General features: G+C 38.3%; 1 protein-coding gene across 1 annotated transcript in view; it reads right to left on the bottom strand.

The window, feature by feature from the left end:
* Positions 1-10526, bottom strand: part of LOC130072922 (pyruvate carboxylase, mitochondrial-like) — a 173771-nt gene extending 163245 nt beyond the window's left edge. Inside the window, exons 1-4 of the mRNA XM_056238245.1 lie at positions 10334-10526; positions 2593-2735; positions 1092-1276; positions 302-467 (exon numbers count right to left, since the gene is read on the bottom strand). Coding sequence (XP_056094220.1) covers positions 302-467; positions 1092-1276; positions 2593-2734 — 493 coding nt within the window. The 5' untranslated portion in view covers position 2735; positions 10334-10526. The remainder of the gene's footprint in view (positions 1-301; positions 468-1091; positions 1277-2592; positions 2736-10333) is intronic.
* Between the last annotated feature and the right edge of the window lie 2347 nt (positions 10527-12873).

Below are 12873 nucleotides of genomic sequence, written 5' to 3'. Positions count from 1 at the left end.
ATATTGAGTTATAGCTACGGAAAAAACACAAGCTTAAACATTGTCACCTGTGAAAGGTGATCCCAGTTTAACTGGAATTTATAGCCTGGCGGTTATTAGAACCATAGGCTGCACTGTCCTGTGGCATTTTCGATGAAAATGAATTGATTTGTTAGTATGAGTGATGAACAGCTTGTTGATTGTTCCAATATGGTGGACGCATTGATGTGTCTAGAGCAACGGATGCGATATCTAAGTATACTGCTGTTTACCCCCCTCCCCTATGTAGAAAGAGATCTCAGGGGTAGAGTTTATCAGGTACCTGCTTGTATGGCCAGGGCACGGGCTTCCACTTTATCCCCCATCTTGCGCACAACCTCAGGGGAAGGTCCAATGAATCTCACCCCGGCTTCAGCACAGGCTTGGGCAAAGTCTGCGCGCTCTGATAAAAAGCCATAACCAGGGTGGATTGCATCCACATTATTTTCCTGAGAGGGAGAGAAACACAGGCAGAGAAATACACAGTGGATGAGAAATAGAAAGACAGAGAGAGAAATTAGAGCCGACTGAAAAAAACATTAGCCAGGGATATATGTATGTGGCACAGCAGTCAGGCCTAATTATTCTGATGCTGGGAAATACTAATTTCATTAAAATCCCAATCAGAGAGAATTTGAAAAGGCCCCTCTCTCTGTTGGCTGACTGTGTGCAACATGGTAATTGCATTGGAGAAAGACTAATTATTCTGAGGCCGTCTGCTGAGGTTAGAGACGATGATGTTGGCTGCTTGTTCAGTTTTAATATGGTGTGGTGTTGTGTGTGTGTACTGCTTTGTGTATATGCATTATTAGTGTATTGTTGTGGTGGCTAAGCTGCTGGTTTGAGAGATGAGCTGCCTGTGGCATAATGAGAGAGTTCGCCAAAGGATCTGAATCTGGCTGGCATCTCTGACACCGTTCCAAAAAAACAGAAATGGATCTATTTGAGAACCATAGAGAAGTGCTGATGTGAATACTAAGCACTGGAAGAGATGCACAATGCAGACAGGCCATCATTCAGAGAGTGACAGAGGAGGTGAATCCCAGTCTGACAGATAGATATAACTGTCTAACCTTAGCCACTTTGATTATGTCAGGGATATGAAGATATGCTGCAACGGGGGACAGGCCTCTGCCGATGAGGTAAGCCTCATCTGCCTTCTGTCTATGCATCTGCCCCGTGTCCTGCTCTGAATATATTGCCACTGTCCGGATACCGAGTTCTGTGCATGCTCGAAACACACGGATGGCTATTTCACCTGAAGGGAGAAGAGAAACAATAGTAAAACAAAGGATTTTGTTTTGTTTTTAAATGTATTTAAATTTGTGAAATGTAAACTGTTGTAAGTGGATAGCGTTAACGTAGTTCACCTGAGCCTTTCAGTTTCTCAAAGGACAAAACAACAACAACAACAAGTACAATAAAAATAGTAGTTCATGTACTATATCAGAGGATTTTAAATGAGAAAAATGGTGAACAAAAAAACAATGTAATTGAATTAAATTTAGGGTTGTGTTGTTTTAACGTTGTGCAAGCTGACGTCAACACGCATTGAGAAACACTTTCACTATCAGTATCCTCATAGGCGTTGAGCTAAAACATGACTGTACATAGTGAGAAAATCGGTTGTGTTGTGTGTTAGATCCGCGTCACGTGAGTCAGGTCCATAGACTGTGGTCATGTCTTAAAGTGACAGCAGCCTAATATACTGCAGTCAGTCAGTTATTGTTAATTAACAAAAAAAGAAAGAAAAAAATAGAACATCTCTAATATTAGGTCAAATAGGTTCAGTTGACAAAACAGATGGGGAATCCGTGACTTGCATAATATGTGAATTTGTACATTTTAATGTGTTTAAACAATATTTGTATTGTATTGTGTTCGTCGGGAATTGAGTAGATATGCAATCTTGAGAAAACACTTAAAAGTGAAATGATTTCTGTAAATCCAGTGATCAAATGCTGTGTGGCTCTCAGTTTTCAGTGATAGGTACATGACTATGGTCCACAAAACTGGAAGACCTTCTGAACATATAAGCAGTATAGGATTTAAAAAAAAGGAAAATGTCAAATATATAAAAAAGAAATAGTATGGAGAATCAATGAATTATGAATTATGAATAATGTACTGTCATTGTGAGAAAATCTTCATTTGTGTTCCGATGATGAACGAAGGTCTTACGGCTTTGGAACAACATGGGTGATTAATGACAGAAATTTCCTTTTTTGGTGAACTAACCCTTTAATGTTTGTAGACTGCATATTACATGTGATCAGTTACTGCCCAGCACTATATATACACTTTAAATATTTGAAAGTTAGAAAACCTTCATTAGCATACAGGTTTGAAATGACAAGCAGGTGAATAAATAACACAAGGATGAGTAAATAATGACAAGTGGGTGAGTAAATAATAACAGGTAAATCATTTTTATATTACGTTGAAACATAATTTAAAATGCAGCACTCCTGGGCCCGTGTGTATTTAGACTTTCGGAGCACTAATCCAGGGATCAGACTCTCACTTTCACTTTTTTTTTCTTTCTGTTTGCTAAATATTTAATCTCAGGATTACCTCTGTTTGCCACCATGACCTTTTTGATTGGTCGATACTCCAGGCTTTGGGGAGACAAGTGGGCAGAACGACAAAACAAACCCACTCTCCTGATGAGCAGGATGCCCATCTTCCCCCTGGACCCTCCCAAATGCAGGAGCATCCTAGAGAAATACAGGCAGAAAAGACAAAGATGAACAAATTGCTCGGGATCTAGTTATCCATCATAAATTAGTTTTAAAAATACAGACAGTGGAGGAGTAAAAATAAATTATCTCTAAGAATAAAACACTTCAGAATAGGCTCCTGATCTCTTACTGTCTTCACCAAAACAATAGTCCAGTTAAGTTTTATGAGCCGTGATGTATTTCAAAACTCTTTCGTTTTCCACTGGCTATGAATGCAGATGTATAACCTACTATCCATCTAGCTTTATTGTTTTGAATCTCCTGTAGTAAGGGACTGCTGCCACCTTGTGGTTGTAAAGTAAACGGTTTCTCTTCAAAAGCTACTTATGTCTTTACATAAAACAGATCGCACTAGGTGGTCCCATTTTTATAAATGAAAACAAAAATGTTCTCTTTTGTATTTAATAAATAACACTGTAATTTTAAAATTGTTCTAATCTTTCTCTACATTTACTCTTGCGTCGTGTACATTTACTCTTTATATTACATTGAACCGAGGAAATGCACATGATCAGAATTGGGTCAGTTTACCTTGGCAAAGTCTGCAGTTTGCTATTTTCGCAATTACCTGTATTCAAAGCCCGTATGTTGGTGTATGCATGCGCTCTCAGGCCCTGTCCACACGGACACGGGTATTTTTATAACCGTGACTTTTTTTACGCGGTTCGGCCGTTCGTCCACACGAAAACGCACTGAAACCGAACATTTTTGAAAACCCCTACCAGGGTGAGGATTTTCAGAAACGCCGGTTACAGTGTTGTCGTGTAGACAGTGAAACCGGGGTTTTTGCCTTGCGACGTCAGAGTGTGCGCCGTTATCAGCTGTGTTTGACATCAGATTTGCGCTTCTGATTGGCCAACGTGGCTTTAGGGTTAAGGTTTATATCGCCGCCTGGTGGCGTGACTCTTGACCGCGCTTGATTGCGTGTTTTTACGTTTTCATGTAGACAGAGACCGAGCATGTGTGGACGGGATTTTTTTTTAAAACGCTGTAGGAAAAACTCCGTGTCCGTGTGGACATGGCCTCAGAGTGTGTCTGTGTGATTATGCATTGACATGAGTGTTTGTTAAAATATGTGTGTTTGACTGGGTATCTTAATTCATTGTGCTTTGAATGAAAATTAGACACAAAACATTAAAATCAGAAATTTATTTATTATTGTTAAGAGGAAAATCCCTTGAGATGTGACATCTCGTTTTCAAGGGGGACCTCAAGAAAAACATACTTCACATACATACATACATACTAACAGAACAAAGACAAAAGCTCTCCACACCAAAACCACCCATATCTTTCCCAATCCAACCATTTGATATTAGGCAATAAACAGTTAAGGTCATTCATATAGACAATTGAAGGAGAAGAAAAATAAATAAATAAAAATAAAAAATTCAAGCATGAAGAAACCAGTTACAGCTTGTATGCAAATAATTAAGAAGAGACATCTTAAACTGGTGAAAAGAAGAGATAGATCTAAAAGAACTAGGTAAACCATTCCAATCAGAAGGGGCTTTAAATGATCTCATCTCATGGCCACCTCAATATATTACTTATATATTCAGAACAGTTAAGAGTAAAGATCCTGAGTGATAATTTACAGAGGTCCATCAGAAGATTTCATTTTTCACCTGTTTATACATATTTATAGATCTCTGATTGGTCTAAGACAACCGTGCAGTGTGTCTGTGCTAATGTATTTAGAGTGTGTTCAAGTGGGAAGCAAACTATGAATTACGCCCAGGTATGCTAACACTTATCTCACTGTTACTCTATTCCTGTCTATGTCTCACCTACACCATCACAGATGGCAGACATAATATTCAAACCCATTTTTGTATTCACCCACTATGCAGTGTGAGCACACCAACCTGTAAATAGCATTTGCATTGCATATTTACACGTTTGCATTTTCTTTGTTTGGCTCCAATTACTAATAATGTAGGCTATGTTGATATTTCACAATGTGTTCAAGGTCTATATTTTGAAATAAGAATGCATAGAAACTCAACTAAAAGTGACTGTTATTTTCCATGTGTATACACTGTAGCTGCTTACTGTTCCAAAACAAAAGAGCCCACTTCAAAATCTGATATTCTTGTGCCTGATTTGTCTCGGTCTCTCCATAAGTATAAAGGGTTTTTACACTTATTTTATCCCCTGCTGAAAATCACATCACATATCACTTAGAACAGGTTGCAGGCCTATACCTGGAGTGGGGGGTGTTCAAATCTGTAAGTATGAGCAATAGACATATTGATACAAGCCTTGGAAAGCATCAGTATACATATTGATAGGTGCATTGCAGTCCATAGATACTATATGTTTGTAAATAAATAGGGAGCAACTCAATGACTGCCTTTGACTGGTCACAGGTCAAAGACAGCAGTGATTGGCCGACGGATTCAGTAGGTTAGTAGCTCATAAACCGAACAAACTTTGAACAAGAGTAAGTGGGCCATTGGTTGTTCCTTCATCAAGACTCCTGTGTCAACATGAACTTTGATCATGTGGGAAAATCCAATGAACAACCTCTTTTCTTTTTTTCTTTTAGTGCAGTGACATCCAACCTTTAACATCCATAGAACCTTTCCATTCCACAAAAGGCTTTGGTCACTTTATTTAGGGTGTACTTGTGGCAGTGTAATTTTACTTGTATAGTAATGAGTAATATTAATCATAGGCCGTGTGTCCACCAAAGCGTTTTTAGCCAGCTGAAAACGCTAGACGCGCTCTGCTGAAAACGCCTAGCTGTGGGCGCATGAGAGCGTTTTGGCAGCACAGCGTTTTTTCCGTTGAGACGTTTCGTTGCTATGATACAGAATATCCGCAGCACAGTTTACTTGTAACTGATTTCGCAGATAATTTGTTTCATACTAAATTTATTTTTCATCCATTTTGTTCAGTTAGCTCTGCTGGTTGATGTTGTACAGAAAGAATGTTGTAACAGTTGCTCGGTGTGGTATTAGTCCCGCCCCTCCTCCACTGTGATTGGACGGCTGGGTAAAAAGTGACAGTGATGAGCGCTGCGTTTTACCCAAAGTTGAACATTTTTCAACTCTCGGCGACCAGTAAAAACGCAGAGCTCTCAGCGCTTCAAGTGTGAAAAAAACGTTCAGCGCCTCATGGTGTTCTAAAAACGCGGCGCTCCCATTGAAAACATCCGCCAGGCGCGTGAAAAAACGCTTTGGTGGACACACGGCCCGAGAGTTGAAGAATGTTCAACTTTGGGTAAAACGCTGCGTTCATCACTGTCACTTTATACCCGTCCTTCCAATCAGAGCCTGCTTCCAATCACAGTGGAGGAGGGGCGGGGCTAATACCACACCGACCAACTGTCACAACATTACTTCTGTGCAACGACATCAACCAGCAGAGCTAACCAAACAAAATGAAGGAAAAATACATTTTTAGTATGAAACAAATTATCTGCGAAATCAGTTACAAGTAAACTGTGCTGCGGATATTCTGTATCATAGCAACGAAACGTCTCAACTGAAAAAAACGCTGCGCTGACAAAACGCTCTCACAGCTAGGCGTTTTCAGCAGAGCCATTATTTTTAGTCATTATTACGAGAAAGTTTCTCATTATTATGACTTACAGAATTCTATTTTTTTACTCAACTGTGGCGGAAACGGGCTTCCATAGGAAATGTTCTCTGGGGATCCAACAATGGTTCTTCAAACCATTTTTAAGAGTATTGCTATATAAGCTGCTTCCATTCTTTTCTTTTTCTTTCTTTTTTTTCATACTAAACCATAATTCAGATGGTAGTGACACACCTACAGTATGAAGCACTGATGGCTTCACAAGGGGAAATTACAGAGAAAATATAATGATCAGCCTCTTGGTGCCTTCCAAAATTGCTCAGTTAGCGTTAAATTACTCTGAACGGCCAAGCTGGGTAAAATCAACATGCTCCGCCGCCTCCGTACACAATCTAAATAGAACCATACATCAGCAGAGCTTTTTTGGGCCTTTTTGTTGCTCTCTACTGCTCTCCTTTCAGTCTATTCCTTCACCTCTCCTTCCACCTGACTATCATTTCCTGCTCTGTTTGTCCATTAGAGCTCGGGTAGATAGATGTTCTTTGTTTTTGCATTCTAAGCAGTGCAAATATTCTGCCATTAGGGCAGATGAGGCCAGCTCAAACAATACAAACACAAATGCACAACTTTATCAATATACAATCTGAGCTAATGTCAACCTCCAAAGTCAATATAGACATGGTTAAACTAAAACTGAAAACACAAATCTATAAATAATAATAATATACTTAATTCACATACTTCTTCACTTGACTTCTTCTTTGACTCTCTGTGGTCATTAAAAATTTGCCCCTTGGTCTCTGTCCATCATGGCCTCCTAATCATCCCCATGTACTGATTGGCTTCATCACTGTCTCCTCTCCAGTAAGCTGGTGTGTGGTGGGCGTTCTGGCGCAATATGGCTGCCGTCGCATCATCCAGGTGGATGCTGCACATTGGTGGTGGTTGAGGAGATTCCCCCTTCCATGTAAAGCGCTTTTGAGTACCCAAAAAAAGTGCTATATAAATGTAACTAATTATTATTATTATTATTTCACTATTCTATGCTGTTTTGTAGTAGCTTGTTTTGTTTTGTTTTGTTTTGAACACACAGAGCCTTCAGACACTGTGACTGACTCTTCGTGAATGTGTAGTACGTGAGCACTGTTATCTCCCTGTCAAGTACAAACTATCCCATCATCATTTGATGAGCTTTAAGTGGACACCCAGCAAGCAATTTTGTGTTTAAAAGACGTCTAATGGCCGTCCAAACACAGCCCTGATTTCCAGGCTTAAACAAGGCAAAATTTGGGCTGTCAGTGAAAATTTAATAGACGTCTAACCAGCCCAAGAATATACTAGTCATCTAGAACATGTCAAAGAAATGAAACCAAACATCTTGTAATCACTATTGACTTTGCTTACATGATGGAATATCATACATCTCGCAAGTTATTTTGGCAAAAACTACATCTAACCAATTTCAAGGTTATTTTGGCTAGAAGTGGGCAAAAAAATGATATGTTGGCTTTAATTAATTTTATTTCGTCAACAGGTTCCACATAACTAGGTTATGTTAAACAAACATAATTTGTTATGTAACTTCAACATAATTTGTTCATTTAACTTCAACATAATTTGTTCATGTAACTTCGACATCATGGAATTAAGTCATTTTAAGCAACCCTATTAAAGTAGTCTCAAAGTGATTTTTTAAAGGCTTCATGACATGATTCGGGTATTTTTTATATTCATTCATTCATTAATATTTCATTTATTTTAGTAACACATAATTAAATTGTTATACTATAGCTAGCTATTTGCTAGCAGTAGCACATATTAGCATCTTAAATGCTAAGATTAACATGCTCAGTCAACCAAACAGTTGAAATAATTAAATCAGTCCACAGCCAAACAAAATGCTCCACTCTTCTCCACAATGGTAACCCACTGTAATTTAAATGGTGCTAATAATTCAAATGTAATTGAAGATTAAACACAATTACACACTATCAAGTCTTCCCCTTTTGTCATTTTCTCAAAAAAACATAAAATAACACTTAATTTTAACATTTATTCTCTCTTAATTCAACCATATGCAAAGCATGCTGGGCACTAACAAGCACCGCCCAGTTTTAGTTAATGCAACACAAATCAATCATGTAATCCAACACAAGTGGATTAAGTAAACTTAAATGTTACATATATTTAAGCAGATTGAACACAATCAAATTAAGTTCGGGCAAAATGGCAGTTGGCTCGCACTATACTGCCACCCTCTGGATGTAAGAATTTTTCACTTAACATAAATGGTTTGTGTTTAGGCAACGCATTAGGATTTTGTACTGTTAAGTTGAGACATAATTACGTGGACCTTACTAGAAAAAAACATTTCAAGTCAAAAAACACAATTATTATAAGTAAACTAAATATAAATATATTATGTAAAGTGCACAACCTTCCTAGTTCATTTTTTTGAGTGTACCCATAGCCGGACCCTATATAGGGTCTATAGTTAACCTAGATGGTGAAATGACAACTATTGCTTGCTGGGCAGTGTTCAAAGTTGGTGGTCTTATTCTTTGTTTGTTTGTCTTTGTTTGTTTTGTAATCATTTAAATATTAAACAACACTGAACTCTGTACAGAGTATTTTATCCTCTCTAGGGTTGAATGATGAATAAGTTAATGATAACAAAATGCAATTGATCTGTAGTTGCTCGGCCATTCAAGATATGCAATCAGATATATTATCACACAAGTGGTATTTTGTTTTGATTGTCCAATGAGTATGACCACATGTGAGTACACAGGATGGCCTCCTTTCTATTGTTTTTGCAAACATTTGTCTTCCTATTTAAATGCTGCTGATAAGTCCTTAAAGCGGCAAGAACAAATGATCTAGTTTGCACAGTTCCACACCAAACAGCTGACCAAAGGTCACACAGTCCTTGTGCAAAAAAATACATTGTTAATATGCCAGTGTACACACAGTTTGTGTTCCACGTATTCCTCCCTGAAACAATCATGCAGTGTATACACACACTCACACTCTTTCTGACACAAACACACGTGGACAAAAAATCGTGTTGCACAATATTACAATTACCTCCATTAAACTGATAAGCCAATAATTATTTTTATGTTGTGGCCAATAACCAATAAATGGCTGAAATTTAAATTCAATAGAATTCTGCATAAATAAATTAAAAATAAAATACTAAAGACTAAAGTCGGTCATTTAAAATTCTACAAGGGAATTTACGCACCACAATGTTACTGTATATGCACAGTATAAAAATGGATTTTGATTTAGATTTTTTTTTTTTAGATTTGATTTACAGTGTTTTTAAAAGATTCACTTTAAATTGTTATATGACAGTAAAGGTATCTAAATATAAAAATAGAGGAAAAATGTAATATTCAATATTAGCCAACATATATACAATATCAACCGATATCGGCCAATAACTGATTCTGCTCTGATATATATCGTGCAACCCTAAAAAAATTGCATTTGGGGTGGTCCTATGACAAAATGCTTGAATGAATATTCACTGGCAAGCACTGATGAATCTGACACAGAATACAATTATTTTCATGCAGGAAATGTACATGTACACATGTACAATCACTCACATCATAAAAGTGACATACTGTATGGAAGTAGTTTCATCACCACGTGCACAAGATCTCTGAATACACACAGTTCAAACCAACGTTTGCTACAGGATGGTTTTCTCTGTAACATGACCCAATTAATTTCCCCTCAAAACACTACACTGTAAAAAAAATATTTACATGATTTGTTATCACAACATTTTTTTCTTTTATCAAATCAACTAAGATCATTTATGTGGTTCAGATAACATAATAATTTGAGTTTCTGTTAAAACTCCTTCAACAGAGTCTCCTTCATTCTATCAACTAATTTTTTTTTATTTCAATGAACTTAAAATTTGAAGGCATCCAGGTTACTTACTTTTTTAAGTTAAACCAACAATATTTTTTTTACAGTGTAAATACTCAACCGATCACAGCTATACTCACTTGTCAAGCCAGGTTCAGATTCAGCCCAAAATCAGCGTAGGCGTCAGATGTATAACAAATGAATGGGCCAGAAAGTTCTGCTGCAGTCCTGTGGTACAATGAGCAGATCCAGAGAACGGGGGAGAGTTGGCAGTGTTGTGACATGCACCCAGGCTTACACACTATCATGTACACAGCCAGGACTGCTCTTCTGTGAGACTGTGAGGCCTGATCCTGTTAATCTCTCTCTGTCTCTCTCACTTTTGAACTGTCTCTCTCTCTCTCTCTCTCTCTCTCTCTCTCTCACTTGATGCAGGTTTTCTCTGATGCTTACGTAATACTACCCTCGTGCACACGGGCCAACCACAGGCTCTCTGTCTCCCACCATTAAAGAGCAGCAGGATTTAAAGACAGAGAGGGAGGGATGGATGAAGAGGAGGGGGAAGAGAGATATGATGATAAACAAGGTTTTGCTGAGTGTTGCATAGTCCATGTGCATTATGGGATAGTGAGAGAAACAAACACATGAGAAAAGGTGTCTATAATGCTTTATGGGGAGAACACAAACATCAATGTTTTCCAGGCCCTACGATTTAACCGTTTGACTGTCTGTCATTATGTCATGCTGAAATTGGAAAAGCTTAGTGCCGATTCATTTTCTGCTAATTCTTTTTTGAGCCAAGATGCACCAATATCCTACTAATTCTTTGTGTGTGTGTGTCAAGTCAAGTCAAGTCATCTTCATTTATATAGCGCTTTTAACAATGGAGATTGTTTCAAAGCAGCTTTACAGAGATAAACATACAATTTACGGTAACAGAGATTGTTTTGGCTTTATAGCGATTTTGAATAATGTTATTTCCGGCTAAAGTTGGTTTTGATTGATTCACTTCCAGCAAAATTATCATTTGTTATTACATTAGGGGCCACTAAGACGACGGCGTTCTCTCTAAACAGACTTTAAACGCGAACCTGTGACCTGATGGCGTTCACATGCGCATTTAAAAATTGATTCTATAGTTATATTCGTTTGAATATATGTGCGCAGGTTTGTAATTTCCTACAAACCATGCCTAAACAAACTACTTGTCTTGCCTATAAATTTGATACATAATTTTATTTTATCACTTCGGGGTACGCGAACCGGATTTTCAACAACGCTTTATCTGTAGAGTGGGAAAGGGATCCTCCATAGGGAGAGGATAGTTGACACTTCAGCACTGCATTGTCATCGGGTCCAGGCGAATCTCCTTCGTCAGATCTGGATACGGCCTGGATCCGGCAGGCTGCAGGAAAACCTCGGGATAAACAAAGACACTAAAGTTAGCGTAGATGCCATTCATCTTATGATGTAACGAGTACATCTGGATTTAAGGGAAGTGTTCCCAGTTCCGGCTGACCTATGCAGCCTAACATTGAATTATCGAAGTCTATAGTGTATTATGTGTATGCTAGGTCAAAGAGATGTGTTTTTAGTCTAGCTTTGAACTGACAGAGTGTGTCTGCTTCCCGGACAATGGTAGGAAGACTGTTCCAAAGTTTTGGTGCTAAATAGGAAAAGGATCTACCGCCAGCAGTCGATTTTGATATTCTAGGTATTATCAACTGGCCGGAATTTTGAGATCGCAATAGACGTGAAGGACTATAATGCTTTAAAAGCTCACTCAAGTACTGCGGAGCTAAACCATTTAGTGCTTTGTAAGTAATCAACAATATTTTAAAATTTATACGATGTTTAATAGGCAGCCAATGCAGTGTTGACAGAACCGGGCTAATATGGTCATATTTCCTGGTTCTGGTAAGAACTCGAGCTGCTGCGTTTTGAACTAGCTGTGTGTGTGTGTGTTCATGTTTATATTACATTGGGGGACCAAATGTCGCCACAAGTATAGTAAAACCTGAAATCACCTACATTGTGGGGACCAGCCAGCGGTCCCCATGAGGAAAACAGCGTATAAATCATACTAAGTAATGTTTTTTGAAAATGTAAAAATGCAGAAAGTTGTGTGTGATGGGTAGGTTTAGGGATAGGGGCAGTGTAAGGGAACAGAATATACAGTTTGTACAGTATAAAACCCATTACGCCTATGGAGAGTCCCCACAAAGATGTGTGCGCCTGTTTGTGTGTGTGTGTGTGTGTGTGTGTGTGTGTGTGTGTGTGTGTGAATTGGAATGTGTGCAAAGGATTGTGGGTGGATAGGAGAATGTGAAGGATACACTTGATCCATCCTTCAAAACATGCTGGCTGAATGATGAGAAACGAAGTCTGCCTTCAAAGGATCCTTTAAATTGAGACATCCTTTGACAGAGCTTGATGACTTGGCAGCCAAGATATGCAGACTTAGGGCGCAGCTTTCCAATTGTGAAGCACCCAACAAGTTAGTTATTGAATCATCCACTCAACTAATTGATTGAAAAATACTGATTCGTTGAGTAACAAAACACCACAGAGACACATGATGTTTTATTAACAAAGTTCGGGAGAAGCACGTTCAGATAATTTACACGGATGGAGAGCACTCAGCAATCATGATTAAAACGTGTATATATAGACTCAGCAG

The sequence above is a fragment of the Rhinichthys klamathensis genome, unplaced genomic scaffold, assembly GCF_029890125.1.
Source record: "Rhinichthys klamathensis goyatoka isolate OS25496 unplaced genomic scaffold, OSU_Roscu_1.1 h1tg000512l_1, whole genome shotgun sequence".
Classification (NCBI taxonomy): Eukaryota; Metazoa; Chordata; class Actinopteri; order Cypriniformes; family Leuciscidae; genus Rhinichthys; species Rhinichthys klamathensis.
This window is presented reverse-complemented; position numbering and strand designations above follow the sequence as displayed.